We start from the raw sequence: 27811 nt of genomic DNA, 5'->3' as shown, positions 1-27811 counted from the left end.
TTATTTAAAATTTTCAAGAAAGTTGTTTTTCTGAAATGTTTTCATTTCAAGACTTGAGATTTTCTTAATTTCATTTTCCCGGGGATGCTGGGTTACTGAGACATTCCGTTGTCCCCGGTTGGTTTGCTGTCCAAACAGATTTGGTTAATCATATATTCTGCTGTAACCCAGGGTTACCTCAACCCAGCAACACTGGAGTCAGTCAGTGATAGTGTGACACCAGCCCTGATGTGGGACCAAACTTCACTCAGTAGTGATGCATCAGTATGTACTGTACTTACACTATATGCAGATGGAAATAAATACAGATGGAGAAAAATATGACTGAACCCAGCTTTGTTTGTCTCAATAAATAATTATAATTGGGAGCATAACAGAAGACTGACATCCATTAATGTATTCTTTACGTATCTCATTGAAAACTGCACAGGCAACTGATTTCTAACACGTCAACAGAGCTCAATTGGTAATTTTATTTGGCAGTTTACATGTTTCCTTGTTTTTAGCACAAAAAGATATGAGATGGCGCGTGCCATGTTGACAGAACCCTAAAGCGCTGATTTTCAGCAAAGCTTGCACAGAGATATATGGAAGGAGAACACACTAGGTGTAACTGTAGGCAACTAGTAGAGGACACAGGCATATTACTGTGGTATAGCCAAGAAGAGTCATTTCAGTGGGCTGAATGTGGGATGTCCATTCTCTATCTAGGGAACTACCAGAGAAAACGCTGATGGTTTTACACTTCAGTGCGCACAGTTATGCGTGCACACGCACACACACACGCACACACATATGCAAAGACACATGCACGCACACACACACGCACACACAAACACACACGTATTCAAGAAATGATCCTGTGCGAAACGCAAATAGCCCACAATTCCCTATTTAGGGCACTACTTTGGGAAATAAATTGTGCACTACCGCCTGTAGGGAATAGGGTTCCATTCGGGACACAAACCATAGTCAAGGGTCAGTCTGGATGACCACATTCTTAAGATGACCTTTCAAGTCATAGCAACCTCAGCTCATTTGAGGGTTTGGCAGATTGTTAAGGTGCGTTCATAATGTCTGTGTCTGTGTGTGTGTGTATGTGTGTGTGTGTGTGTGTGTGAGAGAGAGAGAGAGTGGTGTGTGTAGTGATAGTGGGATGCATTGTTTGGAGTCTATTCTATCAAGTTAGCATTCTTCACAAAAACACTGAGACTGACATCATCAGAAAACACTGCAAACGTCAGCTAACAACCAATTTCACAGAAACACCAAAGCCTTTCACAAAAAAAATGGTTGCAGATATCAAAGTTCAAGAAAAAACAAAAAATTGGATAACAAAATAAAAAAATTGAAATTGTACAGCTCAATACTTTTGATACACATGTTTGCTCTCAGCCTAACGATCAAGGTAGACAGATCTAAAAAAACCAAAGTATTTACATAATAATATCCATGTTTTCATGTTATACATCCCCAGCCCGCATCGAAATCAAGAAACACATTTCCCCCGGGAGCGTGAACCATTTTCATATCCACCGACGATACTGACAGAGAGAGTGAGCGGGTGTGTATGGAGAGGTTGCGGATGGAGGTGTGTATAGTTTGGTCGTGAGATCCTCCACCCTCCAGGTCTCCAGGGCTTGGTGTCTGCTGCGGAGGGTCCAGGGGTGGGGCTGGACTGGGTGGGTGGTCGGTGGCTGACACATGTTGGGGAGGGGCACGGCTCACGCTGTCAGCTCTTCCCTCAGCTCTTTGTTCCTGCGCACCAGCGCGGCGTGCCTCTCCTGACCGGGACACAGACCACACCCACGTTAAAGGAGGTTAACATCAACCCCCCCGGACAGGAAGTCATGGCTGTACATTACACGGGAGCGGTTGTTACCATATGGGATGCACTAATGATTGTCATGGACATTAACCCTGAACATTATGCTGTACGGTTTCACAGAACTGTCCCTGTTTTTACTTCATCGGCACATTAATTCAAAATGTTTTCCAAAGTAAGAGCAAAAAGTCAGGATTTTAAATTACATTTAAGTAAACTGAAATAATATAAAACAATAATATATTTGAAATTAATTAAGGGTATATTGTATGTGTACAATTTATTTTTTTCAAATCATGTTCATCAAAATTATACATAAGTATGAAATAAGTGGGTCCATTTTAACCCGCTTAGGTATACTAATTACACTTAAGTATACGTAAGTATACTAATTACTATTATGTTACTACTACATAAATACTATTTTAACAATATGGTAATAATACTGAATGTACTAGGCCCTCATTCAGGGGGGTTGCGGTTGGTGGGTGTCCCTTTGGTTGATGCCTGGCAATGTGGTTGGATTGATTTCCTGCCTGTTGGGCCCTGTCCGGGGCCTCCCCCGGGTAGGGCCACAGTGTCACCGGACCCCCCCGTCTCAGTTTCCAAGGTGTTACGCTGCTATATTATTGTGCTGGGGGACATGAGGGATGTACTACTAACTTTTCTCAGTTTCCTCCAATTTTAAATTTTAGAAAGAGATGAGGTCCTGGTCCACACCTGCGGATTACCTGGTTTGGGGGGACCGTTGCTGTTCCTGTCCTTGTCCACCTGGTCATACTTCTGACCTAGTCTAAAATCAAATATACTCTGGATTTAGCCAAGAGAAATTTATTTATTATTCCAATTGGACTCTTAATATCTCACCCGGCACAGCCAGAAGAGGACTGGTCACCCCTCTGAGCCTGGGTCCTCTCTAGGTTTCTTCCTAAAATTCGACCTTCTTAGGGAGTTTTTCCTAGCCACTGAAATTCAACACTACTGTTGTTTGCTCCTTGGGGTTTAAGGCCGGGTGTCTCTGTAAAGCACTTTGTGACAACTGCTGTTGTAAAAAGCGCTTTATAAATAAATTTTGATTGATTGATTTGATACTAAAGTACAACTGAAGCGGTTCCAAAATAATACACTTAAGTATAATTTTTGTCACGGGGAACTGGGCTAGCCAGTGTACAAATTACAGTTAGAAATTCTAGTGATCCCCCCACTAGCATCTCACCCCATTAGAGGTGGGCAGAGGGCATCTCACCCCATTAGAGGTGGGCAGAGGGCATCACACCCCATTGGAGGTGGGCAGGGGGCATCTCGCCCCTTTGGAGGTGGGCAGGGGGCACTCCGCCCCATTGGATGTGGCCAGGGGGCACTCCGCCCCATTGGAGGAGGGCAGGGGGAACCTTGCTCCCAACATACTAAACTAAAATATTACTACTTTACTCAAAAACCATGAACAATCCTCTCTCTAAACAAGTGAATAAATCATCTTAATAAGGCTTCCCTACGTCTATATATAGATAAATATTTGTATCAAAGTTGACTACTTCCAAAACCTATGTAAATAATTTGGATATAATATATATATATATATATATATATATATATATATGTATATAAAATCTTCACTTTCGACTTTTCTGGAAAAGAAAGGAAAAGGTGCAGTGGTTTCTTAATTTTTTCCTTTTTCTTTCCTTTCCAGAAAAGCCGAAAATGAAGATTTTGAGTGAGGAACAGAAGGGTTAAAATTAAGAGACCTGTGCAAATTGAATGCTTCTGTTCCTCACTCAAAACTTTTTTGGAAAGGAAAGAAAAAGATGCAGTGGTCTGGTCATTTTTCCCGGAGATGTATATATAGATATATATAGATACATAAAAAACACTATATATGTATTCTGTGTCTATTCTAGTTCTATTATTGTCAATGTGCACTCTTGGCCTTACCTTCTCCTGCAGGCGTTCCATCATGGCTGCCAAGTGGGCCTCACGGTTCTCCTTGATCTGCTCCATCTTCATGTTGAGCTTCTCTTCTGCCATCTTGCTGAAGTTGCTGTTCTCCTCCATGGCCTTGAGCAGCACGTCCCTCTCGTGCTCCCTCTTCTCTGCCAGGGCCCTCATCAGCTGGGCCTCCTGGGACTGGAAAACACACAACAGGGATGTTGCCATAGCGATGGAATCATTTAAATGGCCAAATGTCCTCAGACCACCTACAAGATTTTGTGTAGTGCACTCACTGGTAAATTCAAAACGCCCATGGCTCTACCCACCACAGAATTCAGACTTGAATGACAATGTTATTTTAAGATTTAAAGATGTACTTCTTAATCTTAATCACAAAACAATTTGTAAAATAGAAATTAGGAAAACACAGGGATTGCGAGAGGCCTATTCAGAAATACAGTATAATTCCATACAGAAGTAATTGAATTGGGTTGTGGTCACCCGTCCAGTGTGTGCATCTAGCTACATTACCTACTTTTAATATCAAGACTTCTATCCTAGCAGCATAACACTGGACTGACTAACGTCACTGTTCAGTCTGGTTGGCTGTTGAGCACAACAGCGAGGAAGAAATGAACGGACCATCACAACTGCTTTAAACACCCTCCAACTCCATCCCTTCAGTGTCACAGCACCAACACTGGTTAATTACAGCTAACCTCTTTGAGTCTTGTTCCAAACATCCGAACAAGGGACCCAACAGTTAGATATCATGAGACAGAAGTTTAGAATATTATATGAAAACAGAGCATTGAAGACAACATCACAATCCTTTTCCCCATTTATTTTTCCATTCTATCCACTCTGTCCCCTGGAAGTTCCGTGCATGGCCCTTTAGGAAAGAGAATCTCTGGTAATAATAATTCTATTTGTTCTATATTTCCACACCAATCAATGTAATACTCACCCTCCTTCGGTCCTCAGCCGCCTCTAGTTTCTTCTGAATATCTTCCAGGGACACCTCCCTCTTGGGGGGTGAGGTGATGCTGTGTGCCACATCCGACACGGGGGAGGGGGGCTTCAAAATCACCTCAAAGGCCTGGCCAGACGCTCGCTTGTTGATTGGCTTCACCTCCATGTCTGAAAAAACAAACAAGGAACCATTGTAATACAAGTCATTAAACCTTTGCAAATAAATTCTGAAAATTTCAAATGTACTGAATATACCTGAAAACATGAAAAGTGAAATAAGTATCTTCATGTAAAATGAAGGAGCATATTTACTCCACTGTTTGAGCTGAAAAAGCATCAGGTCAATAGAATGCAGTGGAAGTGGAACTTGTTTTGTCGTCTGGTTGGCCTTTACCTTCAAACTCACAGACAACGATCTTGTTGCGTGCCTCTGGATAGAAGCACGAGCAGATGAGGGAAAGCACAGAAATCTCCTTCATCTTCTCTTTGTATGCTGAGGGAAAACAAACATCCGACTGTTAACACTGGCGCACAGAGGAGAGCAGTGCACTACTTTGGGCCAGAGTGAATAAGGTGCCATTTTAGAAGCAGCCAAAGCCAGAGATTTTAATGGCACTTAAAATGGTTTCTGAAATTCAAAAGAACATCGTCATGCGATTGTTCACCGTGAGCAAATACCAACAATATATAGAGCTGACAGTGTGTTATTGACTGAATGTAGGCCTTGTCCAAGCCAGAGCGCACAAAGACATATGATGGATTTATGTTGCGGTTCAGCACTAGTAATGACTTCTATTGAAACCCGATGAAAGGGCATCATTAGCATGATGTGGAAATGAGCTAATGACTAGATGTTACTCTGTGTCATATTGTATTAACTGTTGTGATCACAGAGAAGTTATTTTTTTTTTTTACAGAGGTGTACAATATTGACGGGGGGGTCCTTGAACTCCCTTCACATTAAGTGGCACCAATTTCGAACAGGGCATCTTTTCTAATAGGCCTACCATCAACAAAATAAGATTATTATAACTTTACTATATTACTCTTGCCCTGTTGTGTTATGTCCTGGTGCCCCATACTCCAGAGAGAGTAGGGGGGGGGGGGGGTGAAGAGGACTGCAGATTGTCAGCACTGATTTGCCAACTGCTGCAGGGCTGGCCACTCTCCCAACCTGCTGTCTGCCGGCCTGCTACACCTGCCATGGCCCAGTGCTACACAGAGCCCGTTGCTATGCTCCCCTACTCATTAAACTTCACTAGAACTGCAGCCATTCCATAATAGAAGGTAGCTCAGTACAATGCATTTTAGAACTGTGGAACCCCAAGAGCCAGAAGTTGGAGAATTCTAATGTATTTCCATTCTATTTTGCATTTAGACTGATAGATTAGTCAACTTATTAGGTAATTACGATCATTTTGAAGAAACATATTCTTTTAATTTACTCTTTGGCACTCCCCTTGTTTTATGTGGCCCAATATTGACATACTGGTTTTGCATTGGCCTGTGAAGACTGAGATTGATGAAAAGGCCCATTATAATTTTTACTTTTAGTTTAATTTCTGTAGCCTAACCCTAATTTACTTTAAAATAAAATTCGCAAAACTGACAAATTAAGCTAATAGAATTACAACAAATGTGTCGTATCAAATGGAAAATAACCTGCTGTAGCTTATTAATTAAAGAATTAGTGAAAGCTACGCATTGCCAGGCACGCCCTATTAGCGTACAGAAATATATTCTTATTTCAAAATGACATTCAAGCTCAAACAAGCGATATAACAGTTTTCACCGTTTGCTTTTAAAAGGGTTTACATTTAAGTACATCAGCCTCTAATCAGGCTGTCGAGAAATGGTGGTCAGACCAACATCTTGGGTGGGGTCTTTCTGCATTATGCTGTCGTATCACCAGCAGCAGGTGCAGCGTTGCAGGAAAAAACGTTATTAACAATACAAAAGAAAATGCGCCATTGGTATTTAAACACAAATGCATCTTATATAGGCTTACATAAAATCACATGATTATCGACCATAACAAAAACGTTGTCCTTTCTTCCCTAAGGGCCGATATTTTTTAAAGACATAATGAGGAGGCAGGTGCCGGCATATTTTACAGACCCCCCCCCCCCCCCCCCTAATAAAACCCTAAACAATAATCCATGCGGAAAAATCTTAATCGCATCCTTACCAATTGCAGTTTTGGCCATGGCTGTAGCTGTGTCGTAGCGGCGTGTGTTGCAGCTGTGGTTAGCGGGCAAGAATGTTGTTTTAAGGCACTGAGTCAGCGAATAGACCAGACCGGGGTCTTGGATCAAGATGAGAAGCGAGGCGCGACTCGGAGATGGGAGCGGTGGATTTATGAGCAACTCTGCGCACGAGCAGACTGGTCTCTGTATCTGGCTGCGTTTACACAGGCAGCTCCGTTTTTGTCTGTTTTTTTAAGTGTCACCAATGGGCCTTTTGACCTATCACCGGAAATAAATATAAATTAGTTTTTTTTATAGCTCAAATGATTAATATCAAATTACCAGTTACTGAAAAAACATCAGTATTGGAATGTGATGAAGTTAGTTTTAGATTGGACATTCGACAAACATTCGGATCTTCAAATCTCAAAAGATCTTTAACGAAGTATTCATTTAATCCAATATTGGTCTCATTGTGATTACAAAAGTGTATACGATGTTGCATAGTCCCTTTTTACCCATATTTTAACCAAACATAAAGTTAACGAGTCACGGAGAACTAACCGCTGTGTATCGGAGGACCCTGAGATAACCACTGTTTATCTCAGGGCCGGTGCTGGTTATGGGAGCGTTCAAATTGTATACAAATGCAGCAATCTTCTTCATATTTCAAGTTTCAATAACTCTTACAAAAAGTATACAATGACCATGAAAAGTATATATTATTGATCGGGAGAAGGTGGGGAACAATGCACAACCTTTATATTTTCAAAATCTGAAGTTTCAAAATTTGACAGAACTTCTTCATTAGCTCCAACAATAGATATGCCATGACTGTACAAATTATATATTCTTGATCGAGGGAGGGTGGGGAACAATGCGCACCCCTTAATTTTTCTAAATCTGATCATTCAAAATTTAATGGAAGCCCAATCAAGAATAAATACTTTTTTATAATCATGGCACACCTATTGTAGGAGCTATTGAAATGACAAATGTTCAAACTTCAGATTTAGAAAATATAAAGGGTGTGCATTTTCCCCCACCCTACCCCGATCAAGAATATACCATTTGTACAGTCATGGCATATCTATTGTAGGAGCTATTGAAATGAAAATATTCCATCAAATTTTGAAACTTCAGATTCTGAAAATATAAAGGGTGTGCATTTTTCCCCACCCTCCCCCAATCAATAATATACCATTTGTACAGTCATATCTATTTTTGGGGCTATGGAAATTAAAAAGTTCTGTGAAAATGTGAAACTTATACAGGTACTTATAAAAAGTATACAGGTGTGCATTGTTCCCCTACCTCCCCTGATCACAAATATATACTTTTTATAATCAAGGCACAACTATTGTAGGACCTATTGAAAAGACCAAGTTCCATTACATTTTTAAACTTCAGATTTTGGAAAAGTATTGGGTGTGTGTTATTCCCACCCTCCCCTGATCAAGAATATATACTTTCCATTGTCACTGAATACTTTTTGTTAGAGCTATTGAAACTTTAAGTTAGAAGAAGGCTGCATTTCCATACAATTTTAACGCCCCCCCAGCACCAGCACAGGTTCAGAAATCGCTTCCATCTCGGTTCCGTTACACGGCGGTTGGTTCTCTTGGCTCCTTCTTTTTATGCTTGGTTAATATATGGGTAAATAAGGACTGTGCATCATGGTATACGTATACACTTTTGTACTCATATATTGGAAATTTTGAATACTTCATTAAAGAGCAATTGAGATAGCTGAATATCTGTCGAATGTCTAATGCCCAATCTAAAACTAAGTTCACCGCAGTCAGAAACGTAAACACCATTGGGTATCGTATCCCTAGAATGTTATCTATGGATTGGCCTATGCAGTGATTTTCCACAGGTTTATTGATGTTTTACAGCTATAACATTTTTGTTTGTTACTTACACGAGTTAATTCTATTATTTTCAAATATCTGTATTAACAAGAAACAGGTGGAGTTGTTGGAAATACCAATGCTCCTATATTCTAGTGATGGTCATTCCATATCACTAAAGTGAACTGAATAATTCAGTACAGTTCTTCTAAATGATTCAAATCACTGATCTTATGACGGGATCTTATACACTCACCTAAAGGATTATTAGGAACACCTGTTCAATTTCTCATTAATGCAATTATCTAATCAACCAATCACATGGCAGTTGCTTCAATGCATTTAGGGGTGTGGTCCTGGTCAAGACAATCTCCTGAACTCCAAACTGAATGTCAGAATGGGAAAGAAAGGTGATTTAAGCAATTTTGAGCGTGGCATGGTTGTTGGTGCCAGACGGGCCGGTCTGAGTATTTCGCCATCTGCTCAGTTACTGGGATTTTCACGCACAACCATTTCTAGGGTTTACAAAGAATGGTGTGAAAAGGGAAAAACATCCAGTATGCGGCAGTCCTGTGGGCGAAAATGCCTTGTTGATGCTAGAGGTCAGAGGAGAATGGGCCGACTGATTCAAGCTGATAGAAGAGCAACTTTGACTGAAATAACCACTGGTTACAACCGAGTTAGGCAGCAAAGCATTTGTGAAGCCACAACACACACAACCTTGAGGCGGAAGGGCTACAACAGCAGAAGACCCCACTGGGTACCACTCATCTCCACTACAAATAGGAAAAAGAGGCTACAATTGGCACAAGCTCACCAAAATTGGACAGTTGAAGACTGGAAGAATGTTGCCTGGTCTGATGAGTCTCGATTTCTGTTGAGACAATCAGATGGTAGAGTCAGAATTTGGCATAAACCGAATGAGAACATGGATCCATCATGCCTTGTTACCACTGTGCAGGCTGGTGGTGGTGGTGTAATGGTGTGGGGGATGTTTTCTTGGCACACTTTAGGCCCCTTAGTGCCAATTGGGCATTGTTTAAATGCCACGGCTGTACCCATCCTCTGATGGCTATTTCCAGCAGGATAATGCACCATGTCACAAAGCTCGAATCATTTCAAATTGGTTTCTTGAACATGACAATGAGTTCACTGTACTGAAATGGCCCCCACAGTCACCAGATCTCAACCCAATAGAGCATCTTTGGGATGTGGTGGAACGGGAGCTTCGTGCCCTGGATGTGCATCCCACAAATCTCCATCAAATGCAAGATGCTATCCTATCAATAAGGGCCAACATTTCTAAAGAATGCTTTCAGCACCTTGTTGAATCAATGCCACATATAATTAAGGCAGTTCTGAAGGCGAAAGGGGGTCAAACACAGTATTAGTATGGTGTTCCTAATAATCCTTTAGGTGAGTGTATAATAGCACTCTGATTAATGTTTCCAGCCTAGGACTCACAAAAATAGTAATGTGACTGAATTAAACGTTTATTTCTTCACCAAATTATTCAGTCTTCAGAAAATAATATCACAAGCAAATGTAGTAGGCCTCAATGAACAACAACAGCAATAAAATAGACATCTAATTCACTGTGCATGTTTGGTTTCTGTATTTAGGAGCATGCACATTTTAGGTGGCATTGAAAAACCAGTGCGATCATATCATAACCATTCATAATTGTTTCCTGCAGAGCCGGAGGCAGTCTGGTTCTTACCCCTGGAACACCACCGGTTACAGAATTGGCAAAAGTTGTAGTTTCTGGATGCGTAAATGAGTCTTTAAAAAAGGTTAAAAAAAGTAAATATGATAGCTTGGCCTGTGTCATACATGTTAAAAGTGAAGATGATGTAGAGGTCTTTGCGGATACATCTGAAATCTGATTACGAGAGATCTGATCCATTATCCGACTTAGTAGGATACAACATTATACAAGTGGCACCCCTGACATTTTTCCCGAAAATCAAGTATTTCTCACAGAAAAGTATTGCATTAACACATGTTTTGCTATACACATGTTTATTCCCTTTGTGTGTATTGGAAAAAAAATAATAAAAGAAGGAAAAAAAGCAAATTGGACATAATTGCACACAAAACCCCAAAAATGGGCTGGACAAATTTCTTGGCACCCTTTCAAAATTGTGGATAAATAAGATTGTTTCAAGCATGTGATGCTTCTTTAAACTCACGTGGGGCAAGTAATCGTTGTGGGCAATATAAAAATCACACCTGAAAGCAGATAAAAAGGAGAGAAGTTGACTTAGTCTGTGCATTGTGTGTCTATGTGTACCACACTAAGCATGGACAACAGAAAGAGGAGAAGAGAACTGTCTGAGGAATTGTGGGAAAATATCAACAATCTCAAGGTTACAAGTCCATCTCCAGAGATCTAGATGTTCCTTTGTCCACAGTGCGCAGCGTTATCAATAAGTTTGAAACCCATGGCACACCACTGAACACCTGTGGAGAGATCTTAAAATTGCTGTTGGGAAAAGGTGCACTTGCAATATGAGAGACCTGGAGCAGTTTGCAAAGGAAGAGTGGTCCAAAATTCCGGGTGAGAGGTGTAAGAAGCTTATTGATGGTTATAGGAAGCGATTGATTTCAGTTATTTTTTCCAAAGGGTGTGCAACCAAATATTAAGTTATGGGTGCCAAGAATTTCATCCAGCCCATTTTTGGGGTTTTGTGTGCAATTATGTCCAATTTACTTTATTTCCTTCTTTTTTTTGTTTTGTTCCAATACACACAAAGGGCATAAACACGTGTATAGCAAAACATGTGTTACTGCAATACTTTTCTGTGAGAAATACTTGATTTTCTGGAAACATTTCAGGGGTGCCAACACTTTTGGCCATGACTGTATAATTGAGTGTCGGATCCTGAGTAAGATCAAGCATCGTTGCCATAGTTCTTAGATCGGAGTGATAAAATACTGTCTATAATCTGAAATTATGGCGAGAAAGAGCAGGGAGAGATCTAAAACATGCAGGGGAGGGGGGCGCCCAGGAGTAGGGTTGAGAAACAACGCTTTAGTTACTTCAAGATTAGATTACTGCAATGCTCTTCTCTCCAGTTACCCCGATAAATCAATAAATAAACTTCAATTAGGGCTAAACATGGCTGCTTGAATCCTAACTAGAAAGAAACAATGTAGACACATTACTCCAGTACTAACCTCTCTACATTGGCTACCATAGGGCTGATTTTAAGTTTTTTTTATTAACCTATAAAGCAATAAATGGACTTGCTCCTACTTACCTCACTGAAATGACACAGCCATACATACCTACACATGAACTAAGATTGCAAGATGCAGGCCTTCTAATTGTACCTAGAATTTCGAAACAAACAGCCAGAGGCAGGGCTTTCTCCCATAGAGCTTCCCTACTGTAGAATGATCTGCCGATTAAGGATGTAGACTCAGTGCAAACCTCCAAGTGTCTACTGAAGACTCATCTCTTCAGCATGGTCTATGATTAAGTCTAGCCTGGCCCAGAGGTGTGAAGGTGACTGGAATGGCTTGATACTGTCCAGCCTTGCTGTCTTGCCAGGCAGACTCTCATTTCCACTGGGATACCCTCCCTCCAATGCCATTTAGAGGCATGGTCACTGGCTTACTATTATTTCTCTATTGCAGTCCTCGTGCAATGGGAGTGAACTCTGTGGGAGATATTCGGCCCTCTTTCAACATGGTTGTGGTTGGTTGATGTCCCTTTGGTTGATGCTTGGCAATCTGGGTGGATTGACTTTCTGCCTGTTGGGCTCTGTTGAAGGTCTCCCCCAAATAGGGCCAGTGTCACTGGACCCCCCGCCCCCGTCCCAGCCCCAAGGTTTTACGCTGCTATATTATTGTTCCGGGGGAGTAGGGTCAGTTCTCCTCATCCATTGTAGATCATTGTTAATCTAAGGAATGCACTCTCTAAATTCTGTGTTGCTTGCACCATCCAAACATAGGAGGACATGAGGTCTTGGACCACACCTCAGGAGTACCAGGCTCGAAAGACTTTTAACTGTCCCAGTTCAAAGTCCCCCTTGTTGTGTTGTATTTGACCGGTCGAACTATAACAAAAGCATGTGAAGAGTGAACATTAACTGTTGAACCCCTGGGTGATTTGGATAGGGATATAATATAAATAATGGGAAAATATATAAGGAAGGTGTGATTAGTACAAAGCAGTGCTTTTAAATGTGTGAATGAAAACATTGATCTTCACCGCGTGCTGTGCTGATCTTTGTCTGGAATCCCCCCTGGGGAAAGTTTAGCCTAGGTTTCTGTAGCTTTATATAGATCATACAAATTGTTTATTATCACACTGAACTATTAGCAGTATTTTAATTGTTTTATTGTTCATTAGGGAACATTAGTAGCACCATGTTATATATTTTCTAAGTATATTTCTAAGTAAATATATAAGGAACGTGTGATTATTGATTCTGTACAAAGCAGTGCTCTGAAGTGTTTGAACTAGCAAGTTACAGTACAGGTGCAGAAAAATCTTATCATCAACCTTTATAACTTGTTTGTTACAATAAAAACATGCATGAAGATGCATTAAAAGGCTTCAGATTTAAACCAGATCAGAATATATTTTCTCATGTTACACAATGCAAAAACATATGGAATAACATTCTTCACTATCAACCTAGCATTGGTTCATTGGGTTAAAATAAAAAGTGCTCAAGCAAAAGACTGTGTTCTTGGTGATCGTCATAATTACTATTCTAATTCGGTAACCCTTACCTGCAACCCAGAAGAAAAAGTCCATATATTCAAAGCAGTGGCGGCTGTTGGTCTTTCAAAGAGGGGAAGCTCATTTTCGGCCTACATTATAAACCTCTGATGGTCTTCATTTGTAGTGACACTTGGGGTCCTTGGGGTCATTTGGACCCAAGACAATAACATTAAATTATGTAATAGAACTATATATATATATATATATATTTTTTTTTACAAATATAATTTTACTCTGTTTATTAATGGTTTCGCTAAAATCAGGTCGACAATATTAGCACTGTCTGCCATCGTGCACAATTTCACCCGCGTACGACGCTAACCTAGCCTACTACTGTATATAAATGAATGAACAAACTAACTAACTAACTAAAAAATATATATATTAAACAAGGATTGTGGTGTAGCCTATAATTGTGTGAAATGTATGATGCAAATCGACTAGCAATTTCGCCAAACAAATATCAAGAAATATTGCAGCAGTTTGTCTTTCGAATACACTTGAGAAATCTGCGATGGGACTGAGCGCAAAATAGCTTCAGTGACTTCTTATAGTACAGACCGCTGTCAGTCAAAAGGAGATGCAGTTTGACAGATCGTCAGATCCTCCAATCATCACGCGGAAGCCCAGAGTCTGGGCCAGCCCACTCCTCATTCACCCCCAGAGAAGCTGAGCGTCTGTGGGCGGGACATAATCGCAGCATTTATCCAATCACCGTCTACTTTCGGAGCACTGAAAAAAACTGTTCTAAGCAGCCCCATTGAAGTCAATGGACACTCGGCTTCAACAGGGAAATGCAATGTGATGCTGTGGGATTGTATGAGAAGAAAATCAAGACAGTCGACGTGTAGCTGATTCGGAACTAACTCGTTTTAGAGATGAACGTCATTATAGGGGAAGCCTAGCTTCACTTGCAGTGTTAAAGAAATCCCCACTGATTCAAAGATAGATTGTAAACAGAATTTTTTTTTTTTTTTAAAAGATAAATGTATATTATATTCTATATGGTAAATGATGAATGTTGTGAAATATACTGTGAATCAGTCAGGCGAGTTGAATCAGTACTAAATTCCACTTATGGAGAAAAGCTCTACTCCATAACCATAACACCAGGTTTTTTAAGAGCCTGAGTCTTGGAGCTTCTTCTTGATGAGGTGGCCGACCAGTATCTGAGGACGTTTTTGGTTGCTGGGGAGAACTTCACTGTTCACTTGGTCACCTTTCTGGCGAAACAGTAGTGTCAAACACACCAAAACCGCTTGAAAGGGACACAGACAAGAAACAGATGGAATATTTACTCCTTATTACAAATCGGCATGGCAAAAAGGAGACCAGAGGTTGGCATAGCAGCTCGAAAACATCTAGGACCAGACAAATAATTTACCAAAATGTCTGGACTCAAATTGTTTGCATGCTCCTACCAAAACATTTAAATGCAGGTCCTTAAAAAGAAGTTAATGAAAATTATGTATGCTTCTGTCACTAGTTACTAGCAGTACCTTTCAGACCACCCAGTTTGCACATGGCAGCAAACACAGAAGACTCCATCTCGATGTTGGGTACTCCAGACACGTATGTCTTGGTCAGGTACTCCTGCTTATCCCTTTCTGTGTATTAGCAGAAAGACCCATCCAGACGTGCTTGTCCTGGGCACAAAAAAAAGTAGCTGCTTAAATCACTCACTCTAGCAGTGCACATCAACATGACACAAGTGTCAGTCTGTTTGTGCCACCATCCCCAACTATGTGATGTCACAAAAACATGCAGTGCAACCATGACAGCAGAGTCGGGGAAAGCACAAACAGATCTGGCGGCGCGCTAACACATCAACACACAAAAAGCATGCTCACAAATGAAGAGCAAAATTCTCAAGTAGGGCAGAAGGCCTCACCCACCTTCATAGAAATCCAAGGTGCATATGGTGTTGCCTATGACTTTGTCAAATTGTCCCAGGTACTTGCTGCACTGCAGCAGTTCTTCAGCCAGCCCTTCATCCAGGTCTGTGCTTCGCCCCACCGTCTTCCCTAGAATTACTTGTTCAAACCGGGGCAGGAAGGTGCCGTCTGACTGCTTGGTGACTACCACCGTGCCTGGCTCAAGGCCTGGAGGAAGATTCATGATGTTATGGACGTCAATAGCCTTCATTAGAATCATGATGTTATTGCCGTCAACGGCCTTCATGAGAATCAAGATGTTAAGGAGCATGCACTGCATTGCACATAGGCTGCAATGAAAAACCAGTGCAATCATATCATAACCATTCATAATTGTTTCCTGCATAGCCGGAGGCACTCTGGTTCTTACCACTGGAACACCACCGGTTACAGAATTGACCAAAGTTGGAGTTCTGGATGCTTAAAATAGTCTTTTAAAAAGTTTTTAAAAATGTAAAGACGTTAAAACTGAAGATGATGTAGAGGTCTTCGCGGATACATGCAAAATGTTATTATGTGAGATCCGATCAGTTATCTGACTTGGTCTTGAGTGTCGGATCCTGAGTCGGATCAAGCATGGTTGCCATGGTTCTCAGATCAGTGTGATAAAATACTGGCTATATCCGAAATTATGTGGAGAAAAAAATATCCTCAAAATAATAAACATCATATCATTCAAAACTGCTATGCTTTGCAGTTGGTTAATTAAAGTTGTTATTTGAGCGTTCATCGCTCTTCACAGCATGGTTTGAGCTTGTACTATACTTGCAAAAAAATGCCAATATTGCGTGGTTCAGTTAGCCTATTTTTTTAATATTTCAAGGGAAATGTGTGATCAGATGCTTTTATGTTACGAGTCTTGGTGGTTAGGACTGTTGTAAAGTCATTTAAAAGATATTATTCACAATCGCATCATATCCAAAGCGGCTGACTTCCTGTGTGAGAGGTGACGACTAATTTCAGAAGCTCTGTGGCTCTGGAGGGCTGTTCATGTGATTTTTCTAAACTACAATAAGACATCCCATATGCTCTGTAATAGACCAACATTTGTGCACAGGCCATGTAACGGATATTCTCAAGCAGCCTACTGTATTTAACAAATATATTAAGGAACACAATTTAGCGGAAGACAAGATGGTGCATCTTGGAGAGAGATGCGTAGTACGTTCTTACAACAGACCACTTGTCTCCAGGTTTTAAATTAGAGATCACTATCTAAAGAATGAAACATAGGCTAAACCATGTATTTGACCGGACGGACTATAACAAAAGCATGTGAAAAGTGAATGTTAACTGTCAGATCCCATGGGTTATTTGGATAGGAATTTCAAGGATACAGTCCGGCTCGGATATATGCTACATTTCGAATCCGATGAAGACTTCTAAGAGGAGACATACGTATTTGTATCCACAATTATTTTTTAAATTATAGTTAGTCAGGGGACTGTGACATCTGACAAGTGTTAAGCATTGGTGACAAGTGTTAACCTCAGGCCCGTGACATCTGACAAGTGTTAACCTCAGGCCCGTCTGAGGTTTGCTAGAGAGCATTTGGATGGTCCAGAAGAGGATTGGGAGAATGTCTTATGGTCAGATGAAACCAAAATATAACCTTTTGGTAAAAACTCAACTCGTCGTGTTTGGAGGAGAAAGAATGCTGAGTTGCATCCAAAGAACACCATACCTACTGTGAAGCATGGTGGTGGAAACATCATGCTTTGGGGCTGTTTTTCTGCAAAGGGACCAGGACGACTGATCCGTGTAGAGGAAAGAATGAATGGGGCCATGTATTGTAAGATTTAGAGTGAAAACCTCCTTCCATCAGCAAGGGCATTGAAGAAGAAACGTGGCTGGGTCTTTCAGCATGACAATGATCCCAAACACACTGCCCGGGCAATGAAGGAGTGGCTTCATAAGAAGCATTTCAAGGTCCTGGAGTGGCCTAGCCAGTCACCAGATCTCAACCTCATAGAAAATCTTTGGAGGGAGTTGAAAGTCTGTGTTGCCCAGCGACAGCCCCAAAACATCACTGCTCTAGAGGAGATCTGCATGATCTAGAGGAAATCTGCCAAAATACCAGCAACAGTGTGTGAATACCTTGTGAAGACTTACAGAAAATGTTTGACATCTGTCATTGCCAACAAAGGGTATATAAAGTATTGAGATGAACTTTTATTGTCCAAATACTTATTTTCCACCATAATTTACCAATAAATTCATAAAAAATCCTACAATGGATTTTTTTTCCTTCTCATTTTGTCTCTCATAGTTGAAGTGTACCAATGATGAAAATTACAGGCCTCTCATCTTTGTGGGAGAACTTGCACAATTGGTGGCCGACTAAATACTTTTTTGCCCCACTGTACATTCCTAGTAACTATCGTTATGTCGTGGAGCTCCGCTCCATTTGTTTTAAATTGACACACATTTAAGTGTTTCATCATTGACGGCCATAAAAATTCAGTCAATAACACAACAGAAGGTAGAGAAAGTGACAGGATCTTAATACTTTCTGAAACTAATGTAAATCCCTTTTACATACAGCATAATATTTAAGCAGCACATCCCTCATGCTCCTTCTCTGCCATGGCCCTCATCAGCTGGGCCTCCGAGGCCTGGACAACACTCTACCATAGTGATAGTATAATTTCAACAGCCAAATGTCCTCCACTATAAGCTTGAGAATGCATCTTTTGACTTAAAATTCTCTAGAAATTAGGACAACACAAGGATTGAGAGAGGCCAATTCAGAAATACAATATAATTCCATACAGAAGTAATTTTTGTTCTGTGGGTCTGCGTCTGTAGGTTGGCCCTGAACGGAGGGTCCTGGCTGAGCTTGTTTTCCAGTCTGTTTCTTTTGAATTGGGTTGTGGTCACCCGTCCAGTGTGTATATCTAGCTACATTACCTACTTTTAATATCAAGACTTCTATCCTAGCAGCATAACACTGGACTGACTAACGTCACTGTTAAGTCTGGTTGGCTGTTGAGCACAACAGCGAGGAAGAAATGAACGGACCATCACAACTGCTTTAAACACCCTCCAACTCCATCCCTTCAGGGTCACAGCACCAACACTGGTTAATTACAGCTAACCTCTTTGAGTCTTGTTCCAAACATCCGAACAAGGGACCCAACAGTTAGATATCATGAGACAGAAGTTCAGAATATTATATGATAACATTATGATTTAAGAGCATTGAAGATAATCCTTTTTCCCATTTATTTTTCCATTCTATCCACCCTGTCCCCTGGAAGTTCCATGCATGGCCCTTTAGGAAAGAGAATTTCTGGTAATAATAATTCTATATGTTCTATATTTCCACACCAACCAATGTAATACTCACCCTCCTCCGGTCCTCAGCCGCCTCTAGTTTCTTCTGAATATCTTCCAGGGACACCTCCCTCTTGGGGGGTGAGGTGATGCTGTGTGCCACATCCGACCCAGGGGAGGGGGGCTTCAGAATCATCTCAAAGGCCTGGCCAGACGCTCGCTTGTTGATTGGCTTCACCTCCATGTCTGAAAAAAGGGAAGCATCAGTGAACCATTGTAATTCAAGTCATTAAACATTTTCTAATTCAGAAAATCCACACACATTTTAACTGCACTGAATATACCTGAAAACAGTCAAATAAGTATCTTCACTTAAAAATGAAAGAGCAATTTTACTCCACAGTTTGAGCTGAAAAAGCATCAGGTCAATAGAATGCAGTGGAAGTACAACTTGTTTTGTTGTCTGGTTGGCCTTTACCTTCAAACTCACAGACAACGATCTTGTTGCGTGCCTCTGGATAGAAGCACGAGCAGATGAGGGAAAGTATGGCAAGCTCCTTTATTTTCTCTTTGTATGCTGAGGGAACACAAACATCCAGATTGTTAACCCTGGCACATGGAGACCACTTCAGAAAATAAGGTGCCATTTTAAAAGCAACAAAAGACAGATTAGAATGGCACTTAAAACCATTTCTGATATTTAAGAGAACATCGTCATGTGGTTGTTGTATTTTTCTCACCCTGCTGTGTTACATCCTGGTACCCCATACTTGTGTGTGTGTGTGTGTGTGTGTGTGAGAGAGTGAGTGAGTGGGAGAGAGAGAGAGAGAGAGAGAGAGAGAGAGAGAGAGAGAGAGAACTGTCAGCACTGATTTGCCAACTGCTGCAGGGCTGGCCACTCTCCCAACCTGCTGTCTGCCGGCCTGCTACACCTGCCATGGCCCAGTGCTACACAGAGCCCGTTGCTATGCTCCCCTACTCATTAAACTTCACTAGAACTGCAGCCATTCCATAATAGAAGGTAGCTCAGTACAATGCATTTTAGAACTGTGGAACCCCAAGAGCCAGAAGTTTGAGAACTCTGGAGTATTTCCATTCTATTTTGCATTTTGCAACTGATAGGTTAGTCAACGTATAATGGAAATTACAATCATATTGAAAAAACTGGAAACATTTTCTTTTAATTTACTCTTTGCCTCTCCTTGTTTTATGTGGCCCAATTCACAGTTTTCAGTCACGTAATTACCTCATAAAACATGAAAAACAAAGGTATGAATATAAACTGCAATTCAGTCACCTGTGACCCATATACAGCACCCGCTGCGTTATTTACGTCGTAAAAACAGCGACATTCCTGCCGGAGCTGAACTTTGGGGATGTGTACCTATTACTATAACTTACAGAGAATCCCCTCCATCCCCTTACGCATAATGCTACCAAAATGAAAGCGTACAAAAGTAGACAGGGATCTGCATTCGATCAGGGTGGGTCAATAATGCTATTGTTTGAGAAGTGAAAAATATATTATTTATTGTCAAAGCGAAAGTGAGTGCTTATTTACCTAAAATAACGTTGGTTCTATGGGTGGTCGTTGTATTATAGCGCAGCCAGTAACAAGGAATCTTGTGACAAATCTACCGGTAATAATATACACGTTTTTCCAATGTCAGGTAAACCATTCCTACGGTTTAAATAACCCAAAAATTGACAGCCTAGGTTGCTGTTAAGAAGGATGGATTGGTGCGATTTTAACCTGTATTAACTTCGTTATTAATTTAGCTAACGCTATATGTTTAAATAAGAGGTTCAGCTAGCCTCACTAACTTTAGACTATGCAGTGGAATTGGTTGCATCCGTGCAGATGAAAACAGACCATGTCATTCATTACACGGATTACACATAGATATGATTGCAAATACAATATATATGTAGTTAGCGTATCCAATGGAACTGCAACTATCTGGCATTTAATATAAGTATAACTAGTAAAAGTATTACCAGTAAACGTTCTCGATGGAGGGTAATGAAAGGAGTGTTTCGCCCGCCAAGTGGGCGTTCCCATATGCCGTGACGACACGTGGAAATTATCAATATTCATAGTTTTCAGTCACGTGGTTACTCTGACAGTCTGGCGGGCAAAACATTGTTGAAACATGGCGGATATTCACCCTGAGAATTCTGTGGAGCTACTGCACAAGCCGGTAAATTTTCAACTTTTACAGCCCGTGAGTGTTTAAAAAACCTCACAAAACATGAAAAACAAAGGTATGCAAACACACTGCAAGTCTTAGGCACTTGTGACCCACATACAGCACTCGCTGTGTTATTTACATTGTTAAAAACAGCTAAATCTCTGGGAGCTGAGCTTTGGGGATGTGTATATAGTTATGCCGCGTTCCATTTACCTTGGAAGTCGGAACTGGGAATGACGTCACACCCGAGTTAACCCAAGTTGATCGCATTCCAAAGTCCTGTCCCAATATCCGCACAATGCCCTAGGATCTTCCACAAAGTGCACTTAGCGGGGTAAGTGCGCAAGGAACTGAAGCTGTTAAGAGCAGAATTGGGACAGTTATGTACACTTCACTTCCATTGGGCTCAGAAGACCAAAACATGGCGCTGGCTGTAGTTGGGGTGTTCGCAGTAGCCTACTCCTGCTAAAACAGAACTCACCACCAGTATATTACCAGAAACATTTCACTTACACTTAAAAAGACATTCCTTTGCTGTTCGAAACGTCACGACAATACAGGGATTCTGGGTAATAGCCTATAGCAAAGTCAGGTTTAAGGCTCACTTGCGGAAGGGGTACATTAAGTGCACAAGAGGCCGCTGATGATCACCCCTGGAGAACAACACTACAGAATTGGGAACGCCATATGGTCTTGCACCCCTTAGCAAGGGGGCAAGAGCGGATATTGGGACAGTTACCAAAAGTCCAAGTCGGAAAACAAGATGGATGCCCACATTAAAGCCTTTGTTGATCTTCCCCTTCCGCAATATATACAATGTATTTCATTGTGTAGAAAAGTGTTTTCACCACTTTTAATCGGCCATTCCATAACCGGTAACCTAAGCTGTAACATGGATAGGCGAGTGCTCTTCAGAATACAGTATTGTAACGTAACTATAAATATAATTTTCCGATATAATTTATAACACTAGTCTGCTAAATGGCGTTGGGTGCTACCGTCTTGGACTACGCACTTGGGGCTAGTGGGGTTGCGCAGACTTTCTGAGTTGGAATCCCGACTTGAGGGGGCTATCCAGTTGAAACCTCCACCTTGGAAATCGGAAATTCCGACCTCCGAGTACAAATGTAACGCGCCATACTTTGTGGAGAATCCATCCCTTTACACTGCTACCAAAATGAAAGCATACAAAAGTACAGACAGCTACCTGTACATTGGATCGTGGTGAGTCAATAATGCAATTGTTTGGGAGGTGAAAGAGAATAAATTATTCACTGTCAAAGTGAAGTTTAGTGCAAATTTGCCTAAATTACCATTGGTTCTATGGGTGGTCGTTGTAGCGTAGTGCAGCCAGTACAACACAGAAACAAATGTACCGGTAATACATGTAAATATGATTACATGTAAATATGATTGCAAATACAATATACAGCTCTGGAAAATATTAAGAGACCACTGCACCTTTTTCTTTCTTTTCCTAAAAAGTCGAAAAGGAAGGTCATTTTGAAATGGAAAATGCGCCATTGATATTTAATGGCGCATTTTTTGTGGCCCCAACAATAAACCCTAAACAATAATCCATGCCAATCTTAATTGCATCCTTACATATTGCCGTTTTGGCCATGGCTGTATCTATGTCGTAGCAGCGGGTGTTGCAGCTGTGGTTAGCAGGCAAGAATGTTTTTTTTTAGGCACTGAGTCAAAGAATAGACCAGACCGGGGTCTTGAATCAAGATGAGAAGCGAGGCGCGACTCGGAGATGGGAGCGGTTCATTTATGAGCAACTCTGCGCACAAGCAGACTGGTCTCTGTATCTGGCTGTGTTTACACAGGCAGTGTCACTTAACATTTTTCGTTTGATACTTATTAGTGAATGTGTACATGCCACTCTTTTCGTATGTCTACGGCAAGCCATTTAAACATGTATTAAAATTTTTTAACTAGTTGAAAAGCAAAAAAATATTGATCTTCACCGCGTGCTGTGCTGATCTTTGTCTGGAATCCCACCTGGGGAAAATTTTGCCTAGGTTTCAGTAGCCTTATATAGATCATACAAATAGTTTTTTTTATCAGACTGAACTATTAGCAGTATTTTAATTGTTTTATTGTTCATTAGGGAACATTAGTAGTGCCATGTTATATATTTTCTAAGTAACAGGAAAATATATAAGGAACGTGTGATTATTGCTTCTGTATCAAGTAGTGCTCTGAAGTGTTTGAACTAGCAAGTTACAGTACAGTACAGGAGCAGAAAAATCTTATCTTCAACATTTATAACTACAATAGATCAAAAACTGCATACAGATTAATTTAAACCGTCTTAAAAGGCTTCAGATTCAAACCAGATCAGCATATATTTTCTCATGTCACACAATGCAAAAACATATGGAATAACATTCTTCACTATCAACCTAGCATTGGTTTATTTGGTTAAAATAGAAAGTGCTCAAGCAAAAGACTTCGGTGTTCTTGGTAATCCTCATAATTACTATTCTAATTTGGTAACCCTTAGCTGCAACGCAGAAGAAAAGGAAAGGACACATATATTCAAATATTTAAAGATGGATCATAAACAGAATTTATAAAAAATATATAGATAAATGTATATTATATTCTATATGGTAAATGATAAATAGTTGTGAAATATACCGTGAATAAGTCAGGAGATATTGAATGAGTTGAATCAGTGTTGCCTTGAATTCCACTTATGGCGAGAGGCTCTACTCCATGACCATAACACAAAAGACTAGCTTTTGTAAGAGCCTGAGGTTTGGAGCCTCTTCTTGATGAAGTGACCGACCAGTATCTGAGGACGTTGTTGGTAGCTATGGAGAACTTCGTGAGCACTGTTCAGCTGATCACCTTTCTGGCGGTCCAGTAATGTCACACACACCACAGCCGCTAGAAAGGGACACACAGACATGAAACAGAGATGGATTATTTACTCCTTGTCACTCATTGGCATGACAAAAATTAGATTGGGAGTTGGCATAGCAGCACAAAAAGATCTAGACCCGGACAAATAATTTAGCGACACATTTCTGGACTCAAATTGTTTGCATGCTCCTACCAAAATATTTTAAGGACCTGAATTGAAATAAGTTAATGAAAACCATCTAAAATATATAATCGATATATATAATGTTTTAGGCTTGATGTCTGATTCTGACACTAGTTACTAGCAGTACCTTTCAGACCGCTCAGTTTGCACATGGCAGCAAACACAGAAGACTCCATCTCGATGTTGCGAACTCCAGACTCGTATGCCTTGGTCAGGTACTCCTGCTTATCCTTCTCTGTGTAGGAGCAGAAAGCCCCATCCAGACGTGCTTGGCCTGGGCACATAAAATAAACAAGTAACTACAAATCACTCTAGTAGTGCACATCAACATAACACAAGTGTCAGTCTGTTTGTGCCACCATGTCCAACTATTTTGATCACAAAAACAAGTAGCTTGACCATGACAGCGGAGTCGGCGAAACAGATCTGGCGGCGGGCTAACACATCAACACACAAAAGGCAGGCTCACAGATGAAGAGCAAAATTCTCAAGTAGGGCAGAAGGCCTCACCCACCTTCATAGAAATCCAAGGTGCACATGGTGTTGCCTACAACCGTGTTAAATTGGCCCAGATCCTTGCTGCACTGCAGCAGTTCTTCAGCCAGCCCTTCATCAAGGTCTGTGCTTCGCACCACCGTCTTCCCAAGAATTACTTGTTCGAACCGGGGCAGGAAGGTGGCGTCAACTGACTGCTTGGTGACTACAACCGTGCCTGGCTCAAGGCCTGGTGGATGAATCATGATGTTATGGACGTCAATGGCCTTCATGAGAATCATGATGTTATGGGTGTCAACACCCTTCATTAGAATCATGATGTTATGGCTGTCAACACCCTTCATTAGAATCATTACGTTTTGGTTGTTGTTATAGAAATGTACTAGGTTGATCTGTTTCTGTGTATTGTCGTATATAAATGGATGTACAAGGTCCCTTGCTGGGTTTATGATGAACACCTGGCAGAGTGGAAAAGTACTGAGGGTGCGAAGTGCAATCTGCAGATGTTTGAGGCGTCATGTTTGAAGGAGTACCAAGTGGCACATCGCTTGTTACAGTGTAATTAGTTTCACTACAGTAATGTAACACTTAGAGATAAAACTGACACTTTCAATGCCAATGTCGTGCTCTACTAAGCTACAGTGGGATTCATGTGTTGTACATTGTCATGAAAGAACAGACCAAAACCCAAGGGACGTGTAAATGCTAAATGCTATACCTAATCCACCCGAGGTTCCAATGCGTAAGATAGTCACATCAGTGCAGTGGGCGTGGTAGAGGAGCTTGATGAGCTCATGTAACATGATGGCAATGGAGGGGATCCCCATACCATGCTGGAAAACAGACAAACAGGGAATGTGAGAGAGTCATAGATGGATTACATTAAACCATAACATTTTTGTCGTGTCGCATATATAAAGTCGCCGCACCTTCGGTCATTTTAAATACATTTACAAACACTTTAATTAGTCGTATTTCCATCCCAAATGGCACCCGATTCCCTATATAGTGTATTGGAATACAATACATTGTTCTGGAGATCGCAGAGCAGCTGAGTCACTCAGTGTATGAAGGAACATATGTCTGATGAAGCAATGATGGACGTTGCTGCAACAAGAACTATGAATAGGACACCACGAAATTAAAATGGGGGGTGGTGGCAGTGGGGTTGACAAAGGATGGTACTTGGGATGAGGTGAGCCATTTATATAGTAGTACTGTATGTATTCCCTCACGTACGCTGACAGAGAGCACAGGGCCAATCTTGTACATGGCGTAGCGGTCAGTCCCAGCGCAGATGTTGGGGTACTCAGACTTGGCATTCTCCAGACCCAGCTCTCCAGCAATGTACTCTATGAAGGACTTCATTCTCCACGGACTGCCCCCCACACAGACAAACTATGGACATGAGAGCAGCCAGTGTTGATGTTAAACTGTATTATTTTCCGGATGTTCAATTTTTTCCGGAACTGTATTTCCACTGAGCTACAGAACTGAAATTCTGTAATACGACTTTTGCTTGGTAAATGATGAAAGTGTAATAAACACAGAAAAGCGTAGCAATATTGATATAAATACGTAGTAAATATCTTTAACTGATCCAATGTCCATTTATCAAACCAATCTAGCTAGCTAGCCTAATGAATCAATCAGCAATAACATTACCTTGACGTCTCCAAACATTGCTGGCAAGTCATGAGTAGAGGTCCCAAGGTTAAAATGGTACAGAATGTCCTCTTTCATCCCATCCAGATGTGGGTTATGTACATAGACAGTGCCTTCACTTAGACGATATAATCATAAAAGCAAATTAAGACCAGTCACATACCTTACAACCTCCTAAAACCTCTGGACCCAGCTCATAAAGTTTTACACTCATTGTAGGACAGCTGATGTAAGATCATTGTCAAACTGAATATGACTACTAGCAGGGAGGACCTGATTCTATGATCAGCACTCAGGAATATAGGCCCTGGTTTGGTGATGAATAACATTTGTGTTAAGTCTGAACCTGTCCTAAATGCACTTTTATACAATGTCCTACATCATGTTATGGTGTGGGCCTAGTCGGAGGGTTTCACAATCTTTTTCGGTTCCTGAACCAGCAAGTTAATTTTTCTGTGCCTGGACAGCAACTGAAGTACCCCTCGTAATTTTTCCATTTAGCGTACGGTCATATATGAGTTCTCAAGTGCCCCCTGTGGATAGGCCAAGTACCCCCAGGGGTCCAAGGTCATCTGGTTGGGAACCACTGGCCTAGTGTAAATCATGCTACAGTAAATGACGCAATGTTTTTGCAAGACGTGAGGAAACGGTCTCTACGTGTGCTTCTTTGCAGGAAGTCTATTATTCTCTGGATGACACACACACACACACACACACACACACACACACACACACACAGATGCTTCAGATTGCAGTTTCCTGGTTTTATGAGAATTACCACTTTTGTTATATGTATATATGTGTGTGTGTTGGTGTACTGCTGAAAAATATGAGGTTGGTCCACTATTAAAATGCACAATATAATTAAAAAAAAAACAGGGTGATTGGGACTTATTTTCATAATGATGTAATTATTATTTTATTTCCCCTTTAGCAGACGCCCATCGTTTTGAATGTCACAATTTTTAACGACAAAGGTGAACCAATATCTTCTCACCTTTCGCAGCATGTATCGTTCTTCTTATCACTGAACCCAGGTCTTGGAGCCATATTCCTTCAAACAGTAACAGTAAAGCCAATCCACATACACGCTAAAATTACTATTTATTATTTACCAATTTTAAAGACAAATACTATATTTACTAGTACTATAGACCGGTCAGCGATACTAACAGGAAATTCTTAGGATGTTCCGTATTTCCTAGTAATGGAAGTCTACACAATCGAAATAATATAACCAAGGTGTACTTCTACGTGTGAGAAAAGGGGATTGTATAAATATAGCTTAACTGTACCTGTGGCTGGATGGTTCACTGATCTTGCTTGCGATTTCAATGTTATCCCCAAAAAATATTTTCACTGTAAATGTGTAATTAAACGCTGGCGCTGTGGCTACCGTACGAGTCACTGCGAACGTGAGATCAAGTCATGAACGTCAAAATTAACATATTGGCGACAAGAAAACCAACAGCCGTACAGGACAGGGATTGTAATGGGAAGATCTCAATTACAAACCACTCGCGTCCTCCCTCAAGTCCTGCCCCCTGACCATATCTACAAAATGGGTTGAAGAGAAGGTGGCGAGAAGACGGATGTAGGCCTATAACATAGAGATTCTCCCATAGTCTCAGATTTCAATATTACTCGGCGTACGACCATTGCTGCGTTTAAACAGGCAGTACATT

The 27811-nt window shown here is 40.9% G+C and overlaps 2 protein-coding genes and 1 pseudogene across 7 annotated transcripts; all 3 read right to left on the bottom strand.

The window, feature by feature from the left end:
• Nucleotides 1-435: 435 nt before the first annotated feature.
• stmn2a (stathmin 2a) lies at nucleotides 436-7163 on the bottom strand. Its single transcript, XM_013139209.4, has 5 exons — nucleotides 6915-7163; nucleotides 5121-5219; nucleotides 4722-4894; nucleotides 3758-3949; nucleotides 436-1784 (listed from the first exon to the last, which is right to left on the bottom strand). The coding sequence occupies exons 1-5, from the start codon at nucleotides 6931-6933 to the stop codon at nucleotides 1725-1727; spliced, it is 543 nt and encodes a 180-aa protein (XP_012994663.1). The 5' UTR covers nucleotides 6934-7163; the 3' UTR covers nucleotides 436-1724.
• Nucleotides 7164-14265: 7102 nt separating this feature from the next.
• Nucleotides 14266-17006, bottom strand: LOC105010381 (annotated as a pseudogene).
• A 2185-nt stretch (nucleotides 17007-19191) lies between these two features.
• upp1 (uridine phosphorylase 1) lies at nucleotides 19192-27598 on the bottom strand. Of its 6 annotated transcripts, XR_002195707.3 has the most exons (10): nucleotides 27422-27598; nucleotides 27124-27180; nucleotides 26127-26244; nucleotides 25701-25859; nucleotides 25180-25294; nucleotides 24481-24690; nucleotides 24094-24240; nucleotides 23555-23806; nucleotides 21119-21261; nucleotides 19207-19290 (listed from the first exon to the last, which is right to left on the bottom strand). XR_002195707.3 is itself a non-coding variant. In XM_010884418.5 (8 exons), the coding sequence occupies exons 2-8, from the start codon at nucleotides 27174-27176 to the stop codon at nucleotides 23652-23654; spliced, it is 957 nt and encodes a 318-aa protein (XP_010882720.1). In that variant the 5' UTR covers nucleotides 27177-27180; nucleotides 27422-27598; the 3' UTR covers nucleotides 22986-23651. The 6 variants fall into 6 exon arrangements, 3 of the variants coding, with proteins under 3 accessions (XP_010882720.1, XP_034144845.1, XP_019896550.1); XR_001198539.4 differs by lacking the exon at nucleotides 21119-21261 and having other exon boundaries at nucleotides 19192-19290; XR_828603.5 differs by lacking the exons at nucleotides 19207-19290; nucleotides 21119-21261 and adding an exon at nucleotides 22986-23417.
• Between the last annotated feature and the right edge of the window lie 213 nt (nucleotides 27599-27811).

Source organism: Esox lucius, chromosome 20, assembly GCF_011004845.1.
Source record: "Esox lucius isolate fEsoLuc1 chromosome 20, fEsoLuc1.pri, whole genome shotgun sequence".
Classification (NCBI taxonomy): Eukaryota; Metazoa; Chordata; class Actinopteri; order Esociformes; family Esocidae; genus Esox; species Esox lucius.
The sequence above is the reverse complement of the archived record's forward strand: the minus strand, read 5'-3'. Positions and strand labels throughout refer to the sequence as shown.

Coding starts and splice junctions, on each gene's coding strand:
- stmn2a (XM_013139209.4), bottom strand. Junction 3,950..4,721: donor CGGCTGAGGACCGAAGGAGG/GTGAGTATTACA, acceptor TGTGTTTTCCAG/TCCCAGGAGGCCCAGCTGAT. Junction 1,785..3,757: donor TGGAACGCCTGCAGGAGAAG/GTAAGGCCAAGA, acceptor TGTCCCGGTCAG/GAGAGGCACGCCGCGCTGGT.
- upp1 (XM_010884418.5), bottom strand. CDS start 27,176: ATGGCTCCAAGACCTGGGTTCAGTGATAAGAAGAACGATACATGCTGC. Junction 25,860..26,126: donor CAATGTTTGGAGACGTCAAG/GTAATGTTATTG, acceptor TCATGTCCATAG/TTTGTCTGTGTGGGGGGCAG. Junction 24,241..24,480: donor CACCTTGGATTTCTATGAAG/GTGGGTGAGGCC, acceptor TTATGTGCCCAG/GCCAAGCACGTCTGGATGGG.